Source organism: Trachymyrmex cornetzi, unplaced genomic scaffold (assembly GCF_001594075.2).
Source record: "Trachymyrmex cornetzi isolate Tcor2-1 unplaced genomic scaffold, Tcor1.1 scaffold11, whole genome shotgun sequence".
Classification (NCBI taxonomy): Eukaryota; Metazoa; Arthropoda; class Insecta; order Hymenoptera; family Formicidae; genus Trachymyrmex; species Trachymyrmex cornetzi.
Window position 1 is genome coordinate 1154712 of NW_017295653.1, and position 24727 is coordinate 1179438.

Below are 24727 nucleotides of genomic sequence, written 5' to 3' on the forward strand. Positions count from 1 at the left end.
AATAAGTTTTAAAGTCTTAAAATAAATAATAATTAAAATGCCTTTAGCTTATTACGTATATAAAGGCCCGTTTACATACGTAATAAGCTAAAGTACAAAAATTAACTTAGCGGTCAAGATTAATATCTTAACTATGAAAATTATCGCTGCTACAGACTATATCAATACTTATTCCAGTTTCGTGATTTTATGAGTGGTATGCAAAATTCTATACGCGAATACATAGAAGCAACTTTCTATAATATGTGTGTGTACAGTAGCGAAGCTATAGGGACTCTTTTGTGCCCTGAGAAAAGCATCGATTGAGGTCGGAGGTGTCGCAGAAATCATACTCGGGAAATTGGATGAATTCTTGTACTTCATACATATAAAGATAGAGTGAGTGAGAATCTATCTTATCATCGTCGTGCAGTTCACGCTCAATGGTATCAAATCTGTCGAAGCTTGTAAAATTGAGGAGAAAAATGTATACCTTTGAAAATACTGACTATATAAAAAAAGAGAGTTTACTGCGAAACACACTCACATACACACATGCACACACATTCTTGCTATCTTTCTTGAATAATGGAGGCTGTAAGATTTCACATTGGAGCTTATGTTGTAACATTCATCTCGGTTTACAGTAGCAACAAAAATTTTATCGTCTTTTGCAATATATAATATATATATTTAAAAATATTCAAAGATGAAAAGATATATATGGTATATTATATAGAGAATATATATATTATATTATATGTACATGTAACATATATACACCAGCAAATACATGGGGCATACACATATCAAATAAATAGAATTATGTTCCGAATTATTACTGATCATTTACAGTATATTAAATAAATAATTTATATAACAATAGGTAATCAATTTAACTAAAATTATTGATTTTAAATTGCTAAACATAATTAAAAGTAAAGCCTTTGTTAAAAGTAGAACATCTATAAAAAGTGCATATTTTATTTATAAGTTCAATAAGTCCATAAAAAGTGAATAGTTTATTCATAAGTTCAAATGATCAATAGTATATATTGATACATATGGTAATAAATGCGTATAATAAATTACACGATTAGTTTTAATTTCTATTAATTATAATAATGAGTTATAGTAGTAGCATAATAAATCTTTTCTCAAATAATATATTTCTGTATGCACATAAACCTTTATTTCATTAACCATATTTGTTCATGTATTGGATAGTGTAATGATACATTTTTATTGAAAATATATATTACAGAAAATTTCTTACATTACGTGTATTTCGTACGTGTAACTTTTGAAGTTTCCTGAAGTCTAAGTTTTGATTGAGTATTTAAAACTAATGTAGTCAATGTTTACAAACATCCGAATCTAGTATCTATATATTAAATTTATAGTTAATATCAATAATATTTCCACTTATATTGACATTTTAATGAAATTGCTTTCCCTCTTATAATTTATGCCCCAAATTACAAGCGAGTTGAGGGATCACGCAATAGATTATCGTCAGAGGAATTACGATTCTTCGTCTACTCATCGCATTCCATGCAAGTGTAACTTAATAAACATAGATATATATATATATATATATATAAACTCTTTTAAAGATGCATTTTGCTCAGTAAACCGCCTATGAGCGGTAACGATTTTATAATGTTGGTGACATAATCCAGGCATAACTTTACTATCCCAATATTGTTATAAATAAAATATAACATGCCAAAGTAGAATAAATACACCGCTGTGATATGGACAATGTACATTCTGAAACAAACGTGTATCATGAAATACAATTTTTATGACATATTAAAAATTAAGTTTGATATATTAAGAAAAAGATGTTGACAATTGAAAAATTAATCTGAAAATTTAAATTACTTTAATTTCAACGTAAATTTAACAGAATAATTTTAATTAAATTATGATATAATATGCATAAATTCTATTAATAATATGATTGAAATATAATATAATATCAGTTGATATATGAATAATGTAATATTAATTAATTAGATTTAGTTTATATACTATACTTTGTCCTAATTTTTGGAAATTTAAAATATTTTTTATTTTTCAAAAAAAATTCAAATCTGTAATTACATATACATAAGAAGAAAATGTATTGATTTGAACAAGTAATAAGTTTAAACATCAAGTTTCTCTTACTAGTCGTTTCTTCTGTTATGTGAATAAATATGTTTCTACGGCTTCTACGCAATAGAAAGTGTTCAGTTTCTCTTAGGACAATTGTTACTTTCCAAGAATGAGAAGAAAAAAGAGAATACTAGAAATTTTTTATTAACATAAAAATTATTGCATATTTTATATATTTATTCTTTTTATGTTCATCGAAAAATTGAGACAATTGTTGCTTTAAAAAAGTTTCTCTGAAGAAATCGATAAGGAATCAATCTTACGGAATCGTTATTCTTCGACTGTATGAAAACATTGTGATAATCTTCATGAAAAATACTTACATTTTTTGATGCCGACGGGCTTTCGGAAGAGTAGACAAATCTTCTTTCATACAATACTGCCGCGCGCCAAGGATAATATCTTTTAAATACTCGTCTATATCGATATCATAAATTATAATTTTAAACAGATCCTTGTCTTCCGTTGATAGGTCTTTGAATAAATTAATTAGTCCATCATTATAAAACACCCATTCCCTCGTGGTGAAATATTGTAACACGTCGAGCCCGTCTGAGATTCGCTTCTGAATTCTAACCATACTGTTTATAAAAACAAAATAAATGCAAATAATAGCTAATAAAAGGGAAGATTGTTACATATAGTCGTGATAATATTGTCTAAAAATATATTATAATAAATATGTTAAAACAAGAAAATGTAATTTCTATCAAAAAATGCAAAACTTACAATCTTTTTTGTCGAAATATTAACATCAGAAAGTCGATCAAGTACGCGGGAATAATGTGAAAGAAGAAGACGAAGAGATTATGCACAAATTTGCTGCTACGTATATCACCATCCGGAAACCAAATTTGTCCATCGAAAGGATATTCATGAAGACGTTTTCTGCCTTTCTCTAGTATTTCTGCCCATGTAATCGGTCTTACATGACTCTGTGTTATATTAATTACGGGTATAGTTTTGGGTCTGTAAATAATAAATATGAAATAAAAAATAGATGTGTAATAAATACATAAAAATAAAGAAAAATTAAGCAGAAAATATTTTTAATACTTAAATAGAATAATTACTTTCAAATGTAAAACAAATAAAATCTATTTACAAAAAATGTATCGAAAATTTACTTTTCTTAGGTCCGATTCTACCAATGTAAGATTAACTTTAATCTCAATTTAATTTACTCTTTACCTATTTCTAATTTTAAGAATTAGAATTGGTGAAATCAGTCTCTAATGTTAAACAATTTATAAGTTATAATAAGTCAGTATTTTTCAATAAAATAAATTTAACAGAAAATTTTTTATTGAAAATGTCTCTTAGTTAAAATTTTTTGTGGTAATTTCGATTTAAATATTTAGAGAATAACTCCCCACCCAGTAAATGTATCAAAAATACATCTTAGAGATATCTTAAAGATATATTTGGGATATGTGAGAGATATCTTTAGGATATCTGTCTGATGTATTTTGGAAATTTTTGTTGTGTGGGTCTTCATATTAAATAGAAAAGAGAAATTAAAAGACACATTAATACAAGTAGTCTAGATCTTGCAACATAGATAGTACATTCACTCTAATTTAAATCATGTTTTATTATTGAGAGAAGGCACGCACACACACACACACACACACACACACACACACACACACACACACAATATAAGGCAGAACCAAGATATTTACTTTTGCTGATTGGTAGCAATTTTGCGTGCAATCGTAATTATAGCGTTAATCGCAAGATCGACTGGTATAACTTCGGCATGATAATCGCCATTGCAATGCATTGATCTGATGACACCTTTGCCCGCACCGATGAGCAATCCTGTTGGTCCGTTCAGGTTGTCGACCCATCCTGGCATCGGTTCCAAATAACTTGGTATTACTAAATAGATATTAAGAAATTAATTTTTACTTTTTTTCACTCTCTCTCTCTTTCAATCGTCGAGATATTATTTTCATAATATTTAATAAGTATAAACAAATAAATGGTAATTACCGATTGATGGTCTAGCGATACAACAAGGTAAATTGGGGTATTCGTTGGATACCAGCGTTTCAGCCAAACGTTTCGAATACGTGTAAGTATTTGGATGTGGATGAAGCAATCTGTAAAAATGTATAATTTTATACTTACATCTTTTGTAAATATATAAAACAATTTAATTAAGTTAATTTTAATTTTAATCAAGGCTTGAAAGAAACAATATCTGCACTAATAATATTCATCTCGTATGTATAATACTGACATAGATCTCCTAAAAAAGAGAGGTATTCCATATTTCTCAAAAACTAAACATATTTTATTACTAATATTTATTAATATTGATATTAATACTGATAAAAGCATGATTGATTAAAAAAATAAACACTCATAATTCATATTAATTATCACTCATAATTTATAACTTGTTCCTTTATATATCAGCTAAAAACAAATTCCACAAATGCAAAAGTTAAAATTTCTATAATTTTCGCTTGCAAATTTTATGCAAGAAATAGTTTGGTTGGTTTTATTATTTTATGTTATTATATTCTATTTAAGTGTATGAAGAGACATACACACACAATTGGACCGCATACTCCATATAATTTCAAGATTGAATTTGATAGTGCAGTAGTTTATAATTATTTTGTCATTAAAAGTGTGAAATGTATAAAAAATTATTAAAAATTATTGTTATAATATATTAATTAAGAATAGCTTATTTCCTTAAAACAAAATTTCTTTGTTTAAAATTTATGTATCGATAGCAATACTGAATTATTCAATAGCGGTAGCATTCTACAGTTAATATAATAAATATTATAATTAATATATTATAATTAATATATTATAATTAATATTATAGTAAACACTGTATTAATTGGATAGGCCGCGCTTATACCGAATATCATTACAATACTGAATAACGTCACAAGTTTAATTACTTGGGCGTAATAAGATTGATACCCTCGTCGTCTAACCATTGAACAAGTCTCATGATATCCTGAGGATCATCGGGCGAATCGTAACAACGTTCACCGAGTTCCTCTTGGTCGACGTGACAGAAGGCCGTGCTTAAATGGACAAAGGACAGTAGATGCTTCATTTCTTTTGCCAAGTCCAGTAATTTTTTTGTACCTGTCTTAAAGGTTATTAGAACTTTATGTATTTAAATATCATGTAAATTTTAAAATATTATACGCATTATAAAATTATAAGTTTAAAAGATATATGATACAATTTATAGTTACAGATTTATTATAGCTGTTATATTGTCTCAATTTAAGAAATCGACATTGTCTCATTGATTTTTTTATTATGTAAAATGTCACATAAACATGAGATTTAATGAGAATCATACAGTACCCCGATAGGATAACGTTTATTAAATTATATGATAAAATCTTGCGACATAAAATTTATAATCTGCGATTATACGAGTATATGTATATTCACAAAACATGCGGAAATTCTTATCTTTTCTAAAATATTGGTAACCGTTTTCTCAATTAATTTTGACATAGTATTTCGGCAAAACAATAATGATAACGGCGAATTATTTCAATAGAGTAACTATTAATGCACCTTTTAGTCAATTTGCTTATTACTGAATTAATTATTAAATATTCTAGCTTTAATTTTATCTGCTTGCAATCAATATCGGTTTTTCAACTACTTCTTTTTCTTATAATATTTCTTTAATCTAAAAAATGTTAATACTTTATAATGTTATTGACAAAAATAAAAACAAATGTTTTTTTCTCTATTAGTGAGTCCTCCAAGCGGCGATGGCCCTATTAATGTGCCTCCAATTTGTGTGTCTATCCACATTTGACTCATTTTAACATATGGTTACTAAAACAGGTAATAAATTTAAGCTAATTGTTTAAGTTAATATTACATAAATCATTATTCCAATTATATTTATTTCAAAGTACACTCATAACACAACGTGCTCAGCTCCAATAGTTTTAATGTGCTCAGAGCACATTAAAGCTTAAAATCTTGTGATACGTATTACTGGACTCATAAATTTCTCATATCTCTTTCGAAAAATATTTAAAATATTTTAATACTAAAAAAAAAAATATTATTTTCGGTATCGTATGCATTAATAATTTAACTTAACAAAAAAAATATTTTTTCTTATTTATTCGTGCTGGTTTTCTTATTTCTTTATGACTTATTGAAATATAAAAGCACACTAATAAGTACCGTCACAGCAATTGAGCCAGTTACCCTAGCATATTGAAATTTAATTTGGGAAGAAATTGTTCAATAATTGAGAAAAAAATTTTAACTATATTTTAGAAATATGTATGTGTAATTGTACTCGTACAATTATTCTTAAATTTAATGTAGAAATATTACAACATAAAGTATTATATATTCAATATGGATAAGTTGAAAATTTTTAAGTCAAACGACTTTTGGGATATGATCTGATCTTCCGGAAGTGTTCATCGAGCATTTGAAAATAGTCGGACAACGTATCCTGAAATTTATTTTTACAATATACCCCGAGACACGGAGTCTTATTCATTACATTCTTAAAAGAAGATAAATTCAAATGTATTTATATTTCAAATTAGATTTATCTAATTTTTTATAGATATCGTTTAGAAATTTCATTACGACAAAATTATTACGTTATAACGAATTGTTTTAGTGCAATTATTACAAAATTGTCGTCAGTTCATGATGCCATTTCTGTGCAATGTTTTCACAACTTGCCTATCGGGGTAATTGGTAGCCATGCGTAACATATTTGATATTAACAATAGGGAATGGAAGTAACTCGTTACTTGTAACGAAGTTACAGTTATAAGTTACTTTTTTGGTAACTTTATTAGTAACTGCGTTACTTTTTTTCTTTGGTAATTGTAACGGTAACAAATTTTACAGTTACTTTTATCGTTATTTTACACATGATTGAACACGATACGATACAAGCCACTTACACTGTAAAAAAATTTCGTAAATTTACACATATAATATAAGATGTAAAATAGATTACATGATTAGTCCTGTAAATATAAAAAAATCTTGTAATTTTACAGAAATTATGTAATTCCACAAAAATTATGTAAATTTGCTTTATTGTGTAAATTATTTTATATTAAAAATTATGTAAATGGCAGAAGAGAGAGATATTTTAAATATTTTCTATAATTATCCAAATTTTAGTAATATTACGTAATATAACAGAAATTTTTCGCGTATTGTTAAATGTATATAGTGCGAAATATATTGTCATATTATCGTTCCTATAACTATACATACACATTGTAATAGTACTTCCACAATTTGCTTGGTTACAAACCAAGAAATTATTTTTATTTGCATATTGCAATTTACAAACGTGTGGACGTTTACAATTATTATAGTGGGTCTCAAAATTATTCAGTATAATAGTTGTAATTTTACACAACAATTTTTTACAGTGCATAGCGTTTGAGACTATAGAAGCCCGTCTGCTGTGATTGGCGGTCGTTGATTTAAAAAAAAGTAACGGAAAAGTAATGAAATTTACTTTTTTAAGTAACGGTTTATGTAATGAGTTACTTTTAAAAATCGGTAACAAGTAACTGTACTTTTAAAAAGTAACTTTCCATTCCCTGATTAACAACAATCAATAACAAATAAAGCACAGTGATGCAAATAGAGGTCTGAAAAATAGAGGTTGATTGAGATTCCAGTTAATATCTTACCGTGTTCATCTCGATAGCATCTTTCAATTTCGCCTCCAATCGAAGTGTCGCAGCGAAATGAAATACGATGTTTACTTCATTTATTAAAAGCTTGCGCTGTTGATCGGTAAGGCCTAAATTAGGCAAACATACATCGCCACACATCGGTATCACTTTCTTAAAAAGGTGAGGTTTCTCGTTCCGAATTCTTTGAAATAACTATAAAAATATCAATTATTAATAATCATTAATTTTTTGCACGTATATATGTCCACATATTGCACTATCATTTGACTTTTAAGTTCTAGTTCACATTCTAGTTTCACATTCTAGTTTAGAAAAAAAATCTTGCGCGCTTATTTAGATTTATAAATTAATTTTTGTCATATGTTCGAAGTTCATACTACCTTGTATCACGCATATAAATAAATCTTTATATAATACAACATCTTTCTTTGAAATAAAAATTCTGTAAAAATTAGAATAGATATTAACAAGAAAATCTCATAAAATATATGTATGACTTTATTCAATTATGCGTATATTTTTGCGACGTAATTCTCTATTTAATCATTTTTCAATTTTTTTAAATTAACATTAATTAGCAATAAATAACATAATCAATAACAAAACATAAAGATTAATTAAAATAATTAAGTCTAAAGAGATGTAAATATTTCGCGTTATTATATTCGTAAGAATTCAAAATACTGTAACGTTATTTTATGTCATGGTGAAAGAAGGCAAGGTGAAACAATTTCAAGGATGCGCAATAATTAACTTATTCGATCAATATTGTAGAATACTAGTCACTACGATTTTGTGTAAAAAAAAAGAGGATAACATAAATCTCACGATTCCTTACAGGCAACTTGAACATTTCGTCAAGTCGAGCTTCAACACTGCGGCCTTTCTTGCTTCGTATGAGAATGTAGATCTTCTTAAGATCGGAGCAGATAAACAGCAATTTTTCTAAGAGAACTTTACCCATGAAACCGGAAGCGCCGGTAACAAAAATGGTCTTGTCTATGTAAAAGGATGCAACTTCGGATTTCGTTACTTTTTCTTCCATGGCTATGAACTCTGTAACGACATGGAAATTTTAATATATTGAGATGTTGATGATTAAGATTGACAGACAGATAAATAGAGGAATAAGGAGAGAGAGAGAGAAAGAGAGAGGGGGGGGGGGAGAAAGGAGAGCAGCGAGCATGTTATTATTAAAACATGTAAATTGTGTAAAATTCAATTTACAGTGTAATCTTTATACCATTCTATATTGCGAGTTTCGTAACTAAGCGAAACGTACATTGTAGCACATATTTTCGAATTTTCTATGATTATCTCTCACCCTCTCTCATCTACACATAGATACATTTCGCAAATTAGCGGTTTATTATTTTACCGCATCACTTTTCTGCAAGAGTCTTGCATTAACTTTGTATCTCCGAGCAAATAAGAATCGCGGAAAGAGAAGAGAAAATTGGTGAAAGGCCGATCAATCCCACTCGAATAATTGCAACTCCATAGTCTGATTTCGAGCTGCGTTGCATTTCTCCATACTAATAGGTAAATTCGTGAGTTTTTTAATTGAGGAAACTAAAAGGATTTTAATATTACAGAAACATGCGTTGAACCGCATGTTTCTATAAAACTGAAAGTCGTCAACCCACTCTTATATCATAAATTTTTTTTATGTTCATATGACTTACGATAAACGAACCGCCTTTACAATCAACTTTGTGGCTACTCTTAATCAATCATAAAAAAAAATTTTAATAGAATATTAAAATATTTAAGGCGTGAAAGATTGTGAAATTTGGAGAATTTTTTAAAGAGATTGAATTATAACGGGATAGTAAACCTTATCGGAAAAATTAAGATTTAGAACGAATATATTTGTCAAAACATAAACAGATTTTGTAATACAAAGTAAATTTAGCAAACAAATTTCATGATTATATTAATTATTTAATTACACAATGTATAATTAATACATTGTAATTAAATATAATATTGTATGTAGTATATTACACAATATATTAATTGTATAATATAGTATACATATTTATACAAACTTATACCCAGAAATAAATTAAAATCAGTTTTTCAAAGACTAATACAATATTAAGTTGAATATGTACAACATGAATATGTAAACATGAATATGTAAATATATATTGTACTTAACTTTTGTCATAAATTATACAAGATATCGCATATCGCATAACACTTTTTGATTGTTACTTGTAAAGCATATTTAAAAATCATAAAATTTTCATTTTGAAAAATGATATATATTTTATATCTTTTTTAGTTTAACACTAAGTATAAGCGTATTCAGGCCTATGACGGTCAAAGCTAGATACACGCTGCCTGCAAAAAAGCGTTATTGTTCTTACATACTGATTATTGCGAAGAATATTACTAAGGTCTTGGTGGTCTAATGGCTTAGGACGCTCGTACGGAATACAAGAGATCCGGGTTCAAGTCCCGGCCAAGGTAATATTTTTCGCAATAAATTTGTTTAAGGTTTTCAGTACATTGCCAATTTAATTTAACTTGTGATATTATTGCAGTAGTTTAATTGCGTTAGATAAAGTCCGGAAAAATTTCGGCGCGCAGTTTGAATAACTACAAAAATATGATATATACGCATGTACATATATAGGATATAGATAATTCACTGGGAATCATTTAGCAAAAAAGATCTAGCTTTGACCGTCATAGGCCTGAATACGCTTATACTTAGTGTTTAATTCTTGTCGGTCCGAATAAAAAAAAAAAAATCTTATTATTGGTTTTTTAGTTTAACAAAGAAACAAATTATTTACTCTTATTTTATATATTTTAAGTATGTGTATATTCATTAATTTGTAAAGTAAAAAGTTAAAAATAAACTTCACAAAAGGAAATGACTCAAATAACATATAATGATGACAGTTTTGTTTTGTCACGGTCGGATCTAAAGTTGCTAATAAGAAGGAGAAAATATTTGCTGACTATAGCTACTACAATTGGATCCAATTTCAAAATTGCTAATAAGAAAGAGAAAATATTTGCTGACTGTAACACAGGCTACAGCACCTATCAAATTAGTTTATTCATAAATTGTAAAATCATGATTGGCTAATTTTGCGATCAATATATAGATCATCACATAGAGGTATTAAGTCCACGTTTCGTTTTTATACTCGTTATCCCTTGTGCTTTCACATTTTCTTTCACACGAACTAAATTAGCCCGAATGACAGGGCGCCAATAAAATAAAATTTATTTTTATTTGTATTTATTTATTTTTACAAATGGTAACTTCTTCCAAAACAGTTCCTTATAATAAAGGTTTTTATAACGAAGAGTTTACGATAGATAGGTTCACGGTCAATAGTGACATAAAACGAATTCAGTTTTGAATTTATTAATATTTTGAACATCGAGTTGATTTTAGCATCATCTTCTAATAAATCTAGTATATTATTTTAATGTCTTAATATGATTTATATTATTTATTGCGTACCTTAAATATTTAGTAAAATTACTTTCAATCGGGTACATAAAAATCACAAATGAGCAAGGGAGCCTTTATGGAAATTTATGCATCACTTAGATCTAACATGGCAATTAAAGTATATAATATGTATAAAATGTATAATACGTTTGTTTCTTCTCCAAAGTAATTAAAATAATTTAGATGCAAAATTAAGAAAAATATTAAAATCTACTAAAAAATCTATTTAATTTAATTAAATTCAATGTAAATTTTTCTCGGCTAAGGTAATATTTTTCGCAATAAGTTCTATACGATATTTCCAAGATGCTCATTAGCAGTAATATTAAATCACTTATTAATTTAATTTTTAATATGTATACTCTAACTTAGAACTGTGTAGGACTGTGTTTCAAGATCGACAAATAATCGGTGCCGTTTGCTTGAACTAGAAATTATAAAATTCACTATAAAATATTATTAGACATCAAGATTCGCTTTAATCGAATATGGCCTTTTTCGCTTAATTGTTCCAGATTCTTTTATTCTTATATTTAAAATACATTTTAGAGTAAAACTCGATAGTCATTTCTTGAGCTTTGCAACTTGCATTCTTATTACATAAATCAATTATATTAACTCATCCTTAACTTCTAGCAAGTTATCTTAACATTATGAATTTATAGCTTAATATAAATGTATTTGCATCATTATTATAGACATAAGATTGCACAATCTATACTTAACTATAAGTTACACTGTTAACATCATAAAATTCTATATACAATTTTAGCAGGTTTAACTTTTAAAAAATATAAATATAGCAATATAGACAACACACTATTTTTATCTAAAAAAAAAACCCCTTTTATGATGTTTTCATAATCATGACATCTTTTAGATGTGCATGTTGTCTGAGAACAAAATAAATTTAAATAAATTAACATTTGCTCAATTAAATTTACATTATCTACAATATTATAGTTAATTGTATTCTATTTATGTCTTCAACGGATACAAAAAATATATTAATTCGCCGGATACAAAAAAATACAACAGATCAAGATTCGTAAAGATTCACTAAATTCTATAAATCTTTTGAAATGTACAAATTTGTAAAATTTATCAGCAATGCTTATAAAGTTAATAATTTATTTGTTGAAAAATTGTTAAATTGATTGTGTATAGTAATTAATTCTTTTAAATTTTCTCGATGCATGATTTCTTTTTATTTTTTCAGTACTTTATGCATTTTGACATTAATTTCTTTATATATTCATAAAAAAAAAAGACATTATATTATTTCAGTTTTACTTTCAAATGTTAGTAGATACTACAGCTCCTACTATAAAATATTGTTTGATGTAATAGAAAAGTGTTACAAATTAAATTATTATATTTAATTCTTTAAAGAGAAAGTAAAATAAGTCGATTATGGTATCACATTCGAGATATCTACATTTTTATATTTATTTGCATTTATTAGCTTTTGCTCATACTCAATTTATATAGATCAGAGGTTGCGTTTGTCATGCATTCCATTATGTAATGCGATAATACGTACAAATGCGGTAAAGCAGTCTTTCAAGTTATCTGTATGTACATCGTTTTACCCAACGAAGAAAGTGCGCGCCTCTGTGGAACATATGTGCGCAATCCACAAGACTCATGTAAACTTGCAGCTAATCGTTGCGTCACGTATCGCATTAGAATTTGTATTAGTTTTAGCATAATGATGATTTACTCAGTAAACAGCTGATCTGTCAGAAACTCGCATAGGTAAATTAAGATGACATAAAGTTTATTTTTGAATTAATTATAACCTTAAATGTCAAACAACATTAAAGTCCCTCATCATATGTACACGTGTAAAGTCCCCCAAGTGTATATTCCATTCCAAGTATATATTTTTATCAAAATTGATAAACTAAAATAACTAAAGTAAAAGAAAATAAAAAAAAGAAAAAGACAAAGGAGAGAGAGAGAGAGAGAGAGAGAGAGAGAGAGAGAGAGAATGAAATATCACGGAAACGAATTATTTGATAATTATTTTTATTCAAATTAACACAAAAGTCTAGAAAGGTATAATAATACAACGCAATAGAAAACTAAATTACAAAATATTCCAAGATTAAATGCTTTTTTTTCTAATTAATTATATTCACGAATGTAACGTTTGGCATATTTCTGCTTTTATAACTTGATATTTACATTTTTTATAATTTGATTAATGCAGAAGAAGCTCTCACGGTGCTTAGTTACCATATTCGTAATATCGTCACGTTGAAATTATAAAAAAGTTGGAATAAGAAAAAAGTATGTAAACGAACTATTTGAATAATTTACAATTTATGTTAGAATTCAAGATAGAATTTCATTTATAATTTTAAGTATTATTAACAGTGGTCGGGAAACGCATTAACAGTACCATTGTAACATTTTATTTGTTTATTAAGTCCATTCTACAATTGCATAAGTATAGTTAATGATTATAGTTGTAAGACTTGACCAAACACAGTATTCTTTTTATATTCGATTGTAATTGGTTAATTCTTACAATTATAACCACTTACAACTTACACAATTGTAGGGCTTGTAATGGACTTTAGGAGTAAAACAAGGAGAGAATGCTGATAGCACGTTATCCGAACAAAGTCTACGTAATGCAAAAAGTATTTAAATATAAAATCCACTCTTTTATATATATATATATAAAACATGTAAAATCGATTACTCGCATATATTGAAGTTAAGTATTCTCGCCATGCCAACTGATTTCCTAGCTGCAATTATTTCGTGAGTAGTTACACATTTTTGCATTTGTGTATATCACGAGATTAATAGCATATAAATAGCAACAGTGTAATTTGATATTGTATGCATTTATAAGTATTGAAGTATTTAAACAAGTATAATAAGAAGTAAGAAGTAAAAAGTTAAATAGCGCACATGAAATGCAGAACTGCAGTTTTCTAGTAAGATAAAAAATTATAACTGCAGAGATCTTGATATATGACGCGCGAAGTACCGACCGTCTAAAATGGATATAAATAAACAATAAAATATCCGATATTTGTACCGAGATGCAATGATAGAAATTTAACAACATCATTAACTAGTCAACTACGCTAACAAATGCAATTTTATAATTAAAAAAATGTCAAAATTATTGATTTAAAAAATTCAATTTATTTCTTAATTGAAATTCTGTTCGGGGATAAAGAAAAGAAAATTATTCGGAAATCAACAATATTTGTTCAAGAGAGAGAGAATAGTAACAAGTACAGATTATGAAAAATATGAAATACCTGTTGATACTTCACAGAATTTAATTTTTTGATCGTCTGTGATTAGTGCGATGTTCTTTCTATCTCGTGAAGAATGGATCGCGCGTACTCGGTGCCCACGAACTTACTGAGCTCTCGTGCTGAAAGTTGTACTGTTGTAAAACGACCTGCCGATCTCTCTCTTTCTGTTCTTCTCCCCACCTACATTTAACTGTAGCTACACACACCGGGACACATTCTGAACTTTTTCTTCTCTTTACATCAATTTTCCGGTCATTATTTCGATAAAGTAGGAAATATAAATTGGACTATAGCAATACACTGGGATTCGATATTATCTCTTAAACTTTGAAACTATAAATGATATTACGTTTTCACAGATATTTAATATACTTTTTACTATCAAACAACATTCACCGTATCAGATTCAAATGTAATTAACTTTATTGCACATTATATTTGACGTAACTATGTGTTTGTAAAAGTCGAAAGAAATAGAAATCCATCGGCTTTGTTACATTCATGTTTGTGTGCGCCAAAATAGATTTGATGTTTATTAGCGGAAAGCTGTTACGTTTGGTAACAGTGTGTTCTCTCTCTTGTCGAGAGAGTAACCTGCCAATGTCGGTTTTCTTTCACTCTCTCGCTCTTATAAAGAGTTCACGCACCTTCACCATTCTTGGATGCGCATTAGATTCCTGCAGGAGCACTGCAAGTAATTAGTTTGATGAAATGGAATATGAAATTTGAAATTGTAAACAGATAAAATTATTTAACTCTCTTATACGCATAAATAATTTTATTAAATTGAATGTAATAGAATGCAATATATAGTGTTTAAGAAAATTACTTAAATAAGAGCTAAAGAAATAAAAGAAATACTATATAATCTTAAACTTTTTCAATTTCTAGAAAATAATTTTAACTGTATTTAAAAAAATATATATATTTTATTTTATTCTTAATACAAGAAAAATAAAATATACATTTTGGTATTTTATTAAAAAAAAAGATATTCTTTATATAAATATATCAAAATTCATATAAAACATTATTTAAAATAGTGAATAGAAAAATCAAGAAAATAGAGACAGCATTTATTAATATATAAAATATTTATATTTGTAATTATAATTACAATTAGAGATGAAACTCAAAATCTATTTGCAAAAAGTAATAACAAATTATATGAAATTCAGTTTATTTACAAGGAATACGATAATTATAATTATCGAAGAATATAAAACATTGTGGAAAACTCTTAGAAAGGAAACTATAATAAAAAAAATTACGCACATTTATATTCTTTTTCTCTTTTCCTTCTTTATGATCTATTTTTTCTATCTAATAGTTTATTTACTAAGTAAATGATCAGAAAAATACTCTTTAGCCAGATAATGATGTGATGATTACATATACATATATAAATAAATATATATATATGTTTATATACTGAAAAAATTTGCTAAATTTAAATTTCTTAGATATTTCTTTATAAATAGTTCCAAGTAAACATTTATTTAGAGCAAATAAATATTTGCTCAATAAAATATAATGATACACTTAAATCAAATTAATGATTCCTGTATCAAATAAATATATGTTTACATTTAGTAAATATTTACTTGGAACTATTAAAAAAAAATTTACTTAAATTTTTTTTTCTGTGTAATATACATAAATATATATAATTATACATATTTTATATACATATATAGAAATTATGACTGTAAATAGTTACTTTATTCTGGTTTATTATTTAGTTTATTTAAACAAATTATTATAAGAAAGGTTGTCTGGAATTATTACTATATTTTTATTATATTTATACTTTTGTATAATATTTTATTAACATTCCAAACAAGATGTAAATTTATTACATAAAATTTGAATATAATTAGTTTGAGAAATATAAAATAAAATTTCTTTACTAATATAATTATTTATTATCTTTTCTAAGATTTCACATTTATCATTTATACTTTCCTTGTTAGAGTTATTACTGTAGAAGCTATTAGCACAAACGGTCTATAAAACACTTGATAGACAATTTACGTATGAAATCATTTTACTGACAAAGTTGATTATGCTGCACATCACATTTACTATAATTGCTATGCTACTTCCTTAATTTCTTTATAAATATAATTATTTATTATCTTTTATAAAATTTCACATTTACCATTTATATTTTCCTTGTTAGAGTTATTACTGGAAGCTATATTAGCACAAACGGTCTATAAAACACTTGATAGACAAGTCTACACGTATGAAATTATTTTACTGACAAAGTTTATTATGCCTCACATCACATTTATTATAATCGCTACTTATAGATGTCAAACTTATAATCTCATGCCCAAAAGCAATCCGATTAAGTATGTATAAAACATATTATTGAATAAGATGCATAAGAGTGATGAGGCGGATCATGAGATTATATTAGGTGAATGTGAAAGCCACCTACCTTAGGTCATCGACCTAACATTGCTTGCGATGCAAAGCGAAGTTATAACTTCGCGAAAACTGGAAATCACTTTAAAATTTAACTCCTAATTTAACAAAGTATTCTCTTGATCAAATTTTTTGTCATACGCATTATTTGATATTATCACAAGAAATCAAAAAATTTCTTGTTTTTTTATGAAAATAATTAAAATAATTTTCAAAGATCATAAAATAGAAAAAATGTTTGTTCAATTATTGTAATTTCTATCATTTATTATTTTTTTTTGCAGAAACAAATGCAGGAAACTCCGATTACAACAGCTGCAGAAGTATATAATAAAACTTTTTTTATTTTCCTGATCATTCTTTTTTTATAATTTATTTAATTGGAAATCTCGTAAATATGAAAAGAGAGAAAATCAAGATCTTAGAATCGATAAAATTTTAAAATATATACATATTGAATATATACATTTTATAGATTTTATACAGGAACAGGAATTGTTATTTTTACCGTTACTTTCTAATAACGATTTGGCAATGACGTTGCAATCTTTATGATAGTAATCATAACTAACTAAAAACTAAGATTAGGAAAGTTACTTTTGAAAAGTAACTTGTTACCATTACGTATTATTAATTGAAAAAAGTAACTCATTATTTATAACATGTTGACTTTTACTCGTTACTTTAATCCGTTGTAAATAATGAGTTACTTTTTTTCTTTAACGTGATGGTAGCAAGTTACTTTTGAAAAAAAAAATGGTCTTTTTCCAACCTTAGTTTTTAATTAATTATCATTATTATATAAAAAATGCTATGTCATTATCAAAGCGTTATTATAAAAAGCAACGATAAAGGAAACAGCATTTCTTACTTCCCTTTTTTTGGTTTTACGCATAAAAATAACTGTTATATATAATTAATTTATTTTTCATTGTTTCTTCAAATTTTTTTTATATGTACACATTTAAATGACGTAAATGAATTTAAATCATAATAAATGACTATTTATATCAAGATCTTTGTAAAGAAATGGAAATAAATGTCTTATAAATATACTTCAACTTTTTATTTCTCTCTCTCTCTCTCTCTCTTCTGTTTTAATCCAGGTAGATAGATTAAAACTGGTCCATTAAAAAATTTCCAAAAAAGTATTTATTTCAATGAGAAATGACAATGGAATCGATGTCGAATCGACATCGAATTTAATGATTTCGACATCGAATTGATATCGATGTCATTTCTGACTGGGATATATTGATCATCAAAATTCTTTCTTTAATCGTAATGATTATTATAATTTTTTCTTGTACATATATTAACTTAAGCGACTTTCGAAGGTACATTTGGGATAAAAACTCCATCCTATATTAAAAAGTTAACAGAGAGAGTCGATGAGGTAAAGAGTATTAAAAGAATATAATAAGCATACTTCTTCATAAAATATCGTTTTAGAATTCTGCATCAAAAAATATATAGAGACCGACCTATCGACCCATGCGAGTTATCATTCGTTTAGATACTTTTCACAATATTTATCGTCTAGCCATATTAACGACATCCAGTCGCTAATACAATATGTATATAGTATTTCTAGGTTTATAGTGATAAAGAAGATTTTATATTGCGAAAAAAGATTCTATGATGTTGAACCTAGAAAAAAAAGTGTGTATTAGATCTAAAACTCTGATTTAATTGTGATTTCACATTGTATTATATGAAATTCTGAAAATGTGCACTAGAGTTAACAGTCATCGCTCGTTGTCTAGTCGTGAATCCGTATCGCCGGTCCTTGTAGTTGAAAACATGATTCCGGTTTCGGGTGAGTGCGAATAAAGGATGTGGTAGAGATAAAAAAAAATTTTTGTTTTTCTAGTCTGTTTCTCATTTATTTCGTATGCACCATAAAAATGTCAAAACACATCTGGCATATTTAATTCGTTGTATTTCTGGCATCTTATAAACACTTATAACGGAAATTCATAAAATGTTAAGGTTAAAACCAAATCTTCATAAATTTCAACTCTCTATATAAGAAGATATTTAGCAAAATAAGATGACAAGACAAAAGAAATGTGTTACAAGAAGATAACGTAATTTACATTATAATAATAATTAAAAAGTATTGTAAAATATATTATAAATTATTGATTTAAATGTAATTTCGTAAAATTTTGAAGTTTTCGCCAATATACGTTTACAAATATTTAGCACGCATTTTTATATTTTTATGAATTAACATTTGTAAAATATTTTATTACAATTTATCTTATTTTAAATTTTATATAATTAGTATTTCTTGTTATTAATTCAGATATAATTAATTAACAATTTATTAAAGGAAAGTCACTGAGATACTGACATACATCTCCTGTAGAGAAATATACCCCCTTATTTCTCAGAAACAAAACATTGCACTTTATTAATACTGATAAAAACATGGTCAGTTTAAATGATTAAAGAAGTAAAAATTTATAATTCATATATTTGTGACTTATATAAAATTAGCTAAAAACAAATTCCATAAATGTAACAATAAAATTCTTACGATTTTCTTTTGCAAACTGCGTGATTTAAATAATAGTGGGTTATTGATAATATTACATCGTTTTTATATATTTGTAGCTTTCTAAATCTGTTTTATTCATATTTTTCCCACACAATACGGTTTTAAATATAAAATCGGAGTACAGCGTAAATCGACGCACTTACCTGTACGATATATTATATCATAAGTTGTAATAATAGAATAAAAAAAACTGTAGCGTATATGTTCGCATCGTGCACCAGCATAAAGTATGATTATAAATCAATAAAAAACGTTTTACATCAAAGTGAATGGATTTTATAAAATGTTGTATTCATTTACTTATACATAGTTATTTTATACAGATGATTCCTATGAAAGAAAAAGTAAAAATATGTGGCAATATTGAGCTGCCTATTGTGATAATACTACTACCTACATTCTAGTTTATATTTATATATCTGCATTTTCTGTGGTTAAACTAATGTATACTTTTGAAACTTAAAGTGACATAAGTGTGTGTTTGATATTTCACCAAAGTAAGAAAGAAAAGAGCAGTTAAATGAATGAACAAAAAACAGATCTTATGTTCCTAAAATTTTATTCTTAGCTTTTATATATGTATATATTTAAGGTATATATTTTAAGAACAAAGTGATATGACAGTATCGACGACTTTCCTGTACTTGAAAATAGTATATAAATGTTTTATACAAAATAAAATAACCCTTAAATTAATTTTTTTTTTAAATATTAGTACTTTTATTTCATCGTTCTTAATAATAAATATTTTTTTTTTCACTAAGAATTAAAAGCAATATATACTTATGCATATATGTCACTGATTGCAAAATGTACGAAGCTCCAAAAAACATGTTACGAGTAAATTATATAGGTGTCAATATATATATGTAAAATTTTGAAATTACCCAGCTTTCAGTCTATTTCAATTAAATCGATGAAATATTATGTCACACGTTATTATATTACGCATTTATGCGTCATACGTTTAATTATGCGTCATTTATGTCAAAACCTCATTCTCTTGACATGCAATACGCATAGTAAATTCGTTCGCGTCAAACTATATCATATTGAAACAAGAAATGTTTTGAAATTTTACATATATATATTATACTTTCAGATAATTACGACATTCTTCACCATGGCCTTGATAACCGTAATATTTGTCTCCTATCTTAAATAAAACTGGTCTCGACCTATGCAGCTTCATGTAACACATAATCAGAAATCTATATCAGTTGCGTCATATGTTACTGATTCTTGATATAATACCATTACACATTTTCACTTCGGCAGGTTATGATTTAAATAAAAAAAAGAATTACATTCGTTAATGAACCAAAAACTTGATACTTGAAACCAGTTTACAGTAAAGCCAGTTTATAGTAAAGTTTTATTATCGGGTAGTTTCAACGCACAGTGAAAGCGTATAAAATATAAAAATTTATTGAATCTGTGCTCACAACTGTTTAATTACAAAAATTAAAGAAAGATGTAAAAGTGAAGAAGAAGAAGAAGAGAGAGAGAGAGAGAAAGAGAAAGAGAGATTAGGACCAATTTATAACGAAATATACTAATATATAAAATGTAATAATACTATAAAAAAAAAGCTAATTTTATATACATATTATAATAATAAATCTGTTAAAAAAATAAAGTAAAATTAAATAATATATATTTATTAAGTTTTTATAATAATAATAATTTTAAAAGCTATATACAATAATTTAATAAAAAAATTTTATCTGTTTTACTTCCTTTTGCATTAAACTACAAAAATTTAATGTTCGTTTAATTTCTATTAAGAATTGAACAGCTTTTCCATATCATGTTCCGACTAAAAATGTATGTTTCTTTTACAAGCAAATACATAATATCTCAGTATTTGGTGTTAATACGTATTCTCACAGATTTCTATTGCGTAAATACATGTTCTATTTGATCAGTGCACATCCATGTTTCCATTGAGTAAATAGATTATGTAAAACAAATATGTTCAATAATTATACTATGGTTAAATCATAGTTAGTTCGCGTAAAAATACATGGTCTGATCTCATTGCACACATACTGGTACCGAGATTGACGCCGAGACACTACCCGTCTTTTCACTTTAAAAAATATCGGTGGGATATTTCACGACGTCTATATAATTCTCACTTGATGTTAATACTAACCTCTGTTTATAATATATAAGAACATTATCACAATGTGGATTGAAACCTATGTTAAATTCACACCGATATTTTTTAGATTGTTGATTTAAATATACTTAATATTAAAAAAATATTTTTATAAGTAGTTCTTTATATTATTCGATTATATAGTTAAATATAAACCCTTAGTACACATCTTAGTTTTTGGCACCTTTACCACACGATGAATTTTTCGTGTCCTGGATTAACTTTCATTATTTTTACAGGTAGGTATATAAAAATTATTAACCAACTCTTACGTACATTTTCATGACAGCTTTAGAAAGTATTTATAAAGTTGTATATTTATAATAAATTGTTATATACAATTGTTGTATATAAATCAAAGAAAAAAATACGCAGGACACGAATGATCCAAAGTGCAGGGTATTAAGGATTAATATTTTAATCAATACAACTCATTTCGAATATATTAGATAGTGTTTCTTTTTCTTAAATGTAACTTACTCCATGTGTAAAAATATTTTCCTTCAGATAGTATTATTAAAATCGCATTAGCATAAATTTAATTGTATTGTTTTTCAATAAATAATCTAAAAAGTTTTTATAGTTATATATATATTTGCATGTTGAATTGATAAATGAATAATGATGTATGTGTATGAATAATGCAACACACAAAATTATGCTTATTTATATATACCACTTGAAAAACAAGTTTATCAATGCCATTTAAGAAATTTAAATATACATTATCAAAATCAACGACAATGCCATTATATTTAATTCTTATTTAATCCTTATTTAATATTTTTATATGTATATGTCCACTGAAAAAAACTGTTAAGTTAAATTATAATGCTGTTATTAATAAAACATAGCGAAAGTCAAGGAACATACAAATTTATTACGACAATATTTAAAACTATATTGTAATTATAATGAATAAAACAGACTTAATTGTATATATCTAGAGTAGTATTTCTACATATCGGATGTTACAAAACATCGCTGAAGGAGTCAAGGAAAAGATTAACTCTTAAGCCTTGATGATATCCTAGTCAAGAAATAATCTTCTACATTCTTCTGAATCTAGTTAGTTTTTGAGATGGACTATAAATTACATAATTATAAGAAAAATTTTTATTTGTACATACGCTATATAGTTTAATTCTAAAATTATATTATTTACTTAATTTTTGAATTATATGTTAAATAATATACTATATTATTTTATGTGTTGTACATATAAAAGAATATATATATAACATATGAAAGAAATACATAAATATTAGACAATAATTATTCTCTGCGTTACATTGGTATTTACGCATGAACAAGAAACAAGGAAAGATTAATAATGGACAATCATTATTAATAAAAAATATTATTCCTATATACATCAATTTTAATGCATAGATATGATTAAAATGAAAAATATTCTTTTTTGTAGCGTACATATGTAAACACGTTCTTAAGATTTATTCAGGTTTTTATTTCTTTATCCTTGATAACATTTATGTCATGATCACTAGTTCTACTGGTATAACGAGAAAATATAGAATTACGTATATGTATATGGTCGGCATTTTTGGTAACATGTTAAAATTGAAAGCTGTAATTAATCCAGTCTAAGGACCGTTTTCACAATATATGGTTACCTAAAGATAAAAAATTACCTAAAAATTACCAACAGATTCATCAATGAAATTCATTCATGAATTTCTTGGTTACCTTTAATCTTTAGGTAACCATATATTGTGAAATTGGGCTTTACTGTGAGAATAAATTTTATTGATTAGCATCACATTTCAGAACACACATGAAGACGTAACAACAACTAAGGCTGTGTTCCAGAATCGACTGCCAGTACTGGAAATCTATAGTGCACGTAACGTAAACTGTAGCATTTTCAGTGCTGGCAGTAAATTTGGAACACAGCCCTATATATAATTAATGGAGATGTATTTATAATAAGATGGATGTTTAAAAAATACTGCTTTTAATTAAAATACTTAATTATTACTTTTGAATAGTTACTTTTTTAAATAATAAATCTCAGTGATTTGAATTAAATTGTGCTTATTTACTTTATTTAACATTTATTTTTTTACCTATGTACTTATAATATAATGATCGATATTATCTAAGACACGTGTACTTGCCCTACATGTAAGTAAAAAATCATACATTTATTTATAAGTAAGTAAAATCATGATATGGAGTACAAAATAAAGAATAAAAGAAAATAATTAATTTATAATAATTATGTATAATAGGATATAAATATATACATATATTGTATATATAGATAGTTATATAATAGTATATAAAATATACTACATTTAAAAAAATTTTTTTAACAATATATTATCTTAACATCTTTTTAATAAATATAAGAAAATAATATATAATTATGACGTTATAATTCTTTTTTTACTTGTTTTTCCTAATTATATTATTTCTTATAAAATATATAATTATAAATCTTTTTCTTATTAAGATATATGTATATATTTAAATTGGATTACGCTGAAAACTTAGACATAACAATTAAATCTTTGCTATTTTTAATTAAATAATAAATGTTATATAATTGTTTGTAACAGTTTTGCTGTATTTATTGGTTTTCTGATTTAATTAAATTTAATTGCATTTTAACAAAAATCTCAATTTTCGTCTAATTAAATTAAAGATGTCGCGGCACGCGACAAAGCCGACAAATCTTCGACGTTTTCACAGCGCGTAGGCCGCGTAGTATCGACAGTACCGTTGGCGCTTGACACCTGTATCTCTGATTTTGACAGGAAGAAGAAAATACGAGTTCCCAAATTAATGATCCTCGATCAATTTGAACATTTTATTCATCTGAAGTAATATGTGAAAATTGTCGGACTATTAATCATTTTTCAACGTGCTAACAAGACATTTTACATGTCTTTATTTTCTAACCTATAATAGTAAATATATATATATATA

The 24727-nt window shown here is 26.3% G+C and overlaps 1 protein-coding gene across 3 annotated transcripts; it reads right to left on the reverse strand.

The window, feature by feature from the left end:
- Positions 1–1434: 1434 nt before the first annotated feature.
- LOC108762154 (putative fatty acyl-CoA reductase CG5065) lies at positions 1435–14732 on the reverse strand. Of its 3 annotated transcripts, none has more exons than XM_018509035.1 (9): positions 14720–14732; positions 8683–8898; positions 7839–8036; positions 5073–5269; positions 4141–4250; positions 3828–4026; positions 2872–3111; positions 2466–2723; positions 1435–1752 (listed from the first exon to the last, which is right to left on the reverse strand). In XM_018509035.1, exons 2-9 carry the CDS (start codon positions 8887–8889, stop codon positions 1590–1592), a joined length of 1572 nt encoding a protein of 523 aa, XP_018364537.1. In that variant the 5' UTR covers positions 8890–8898; positions 14720–14732; the 3' UTR covers positions 1435–1589. The 3 variants fall into 3 exon arrangements, with proteins under 3 accessions (XP_018364537.1, XP_018364529.1, XP_018364521.1); XM_018509027.1 differs by having other exon boundaries at positions 8683–8900; positions 14617–14732; XM_018509019.1 differs by having other exon boundaries at positions 14613–14732.
- Between the last annotated feature and the right edge of the window lie 9995 nt (positions 14733–24727).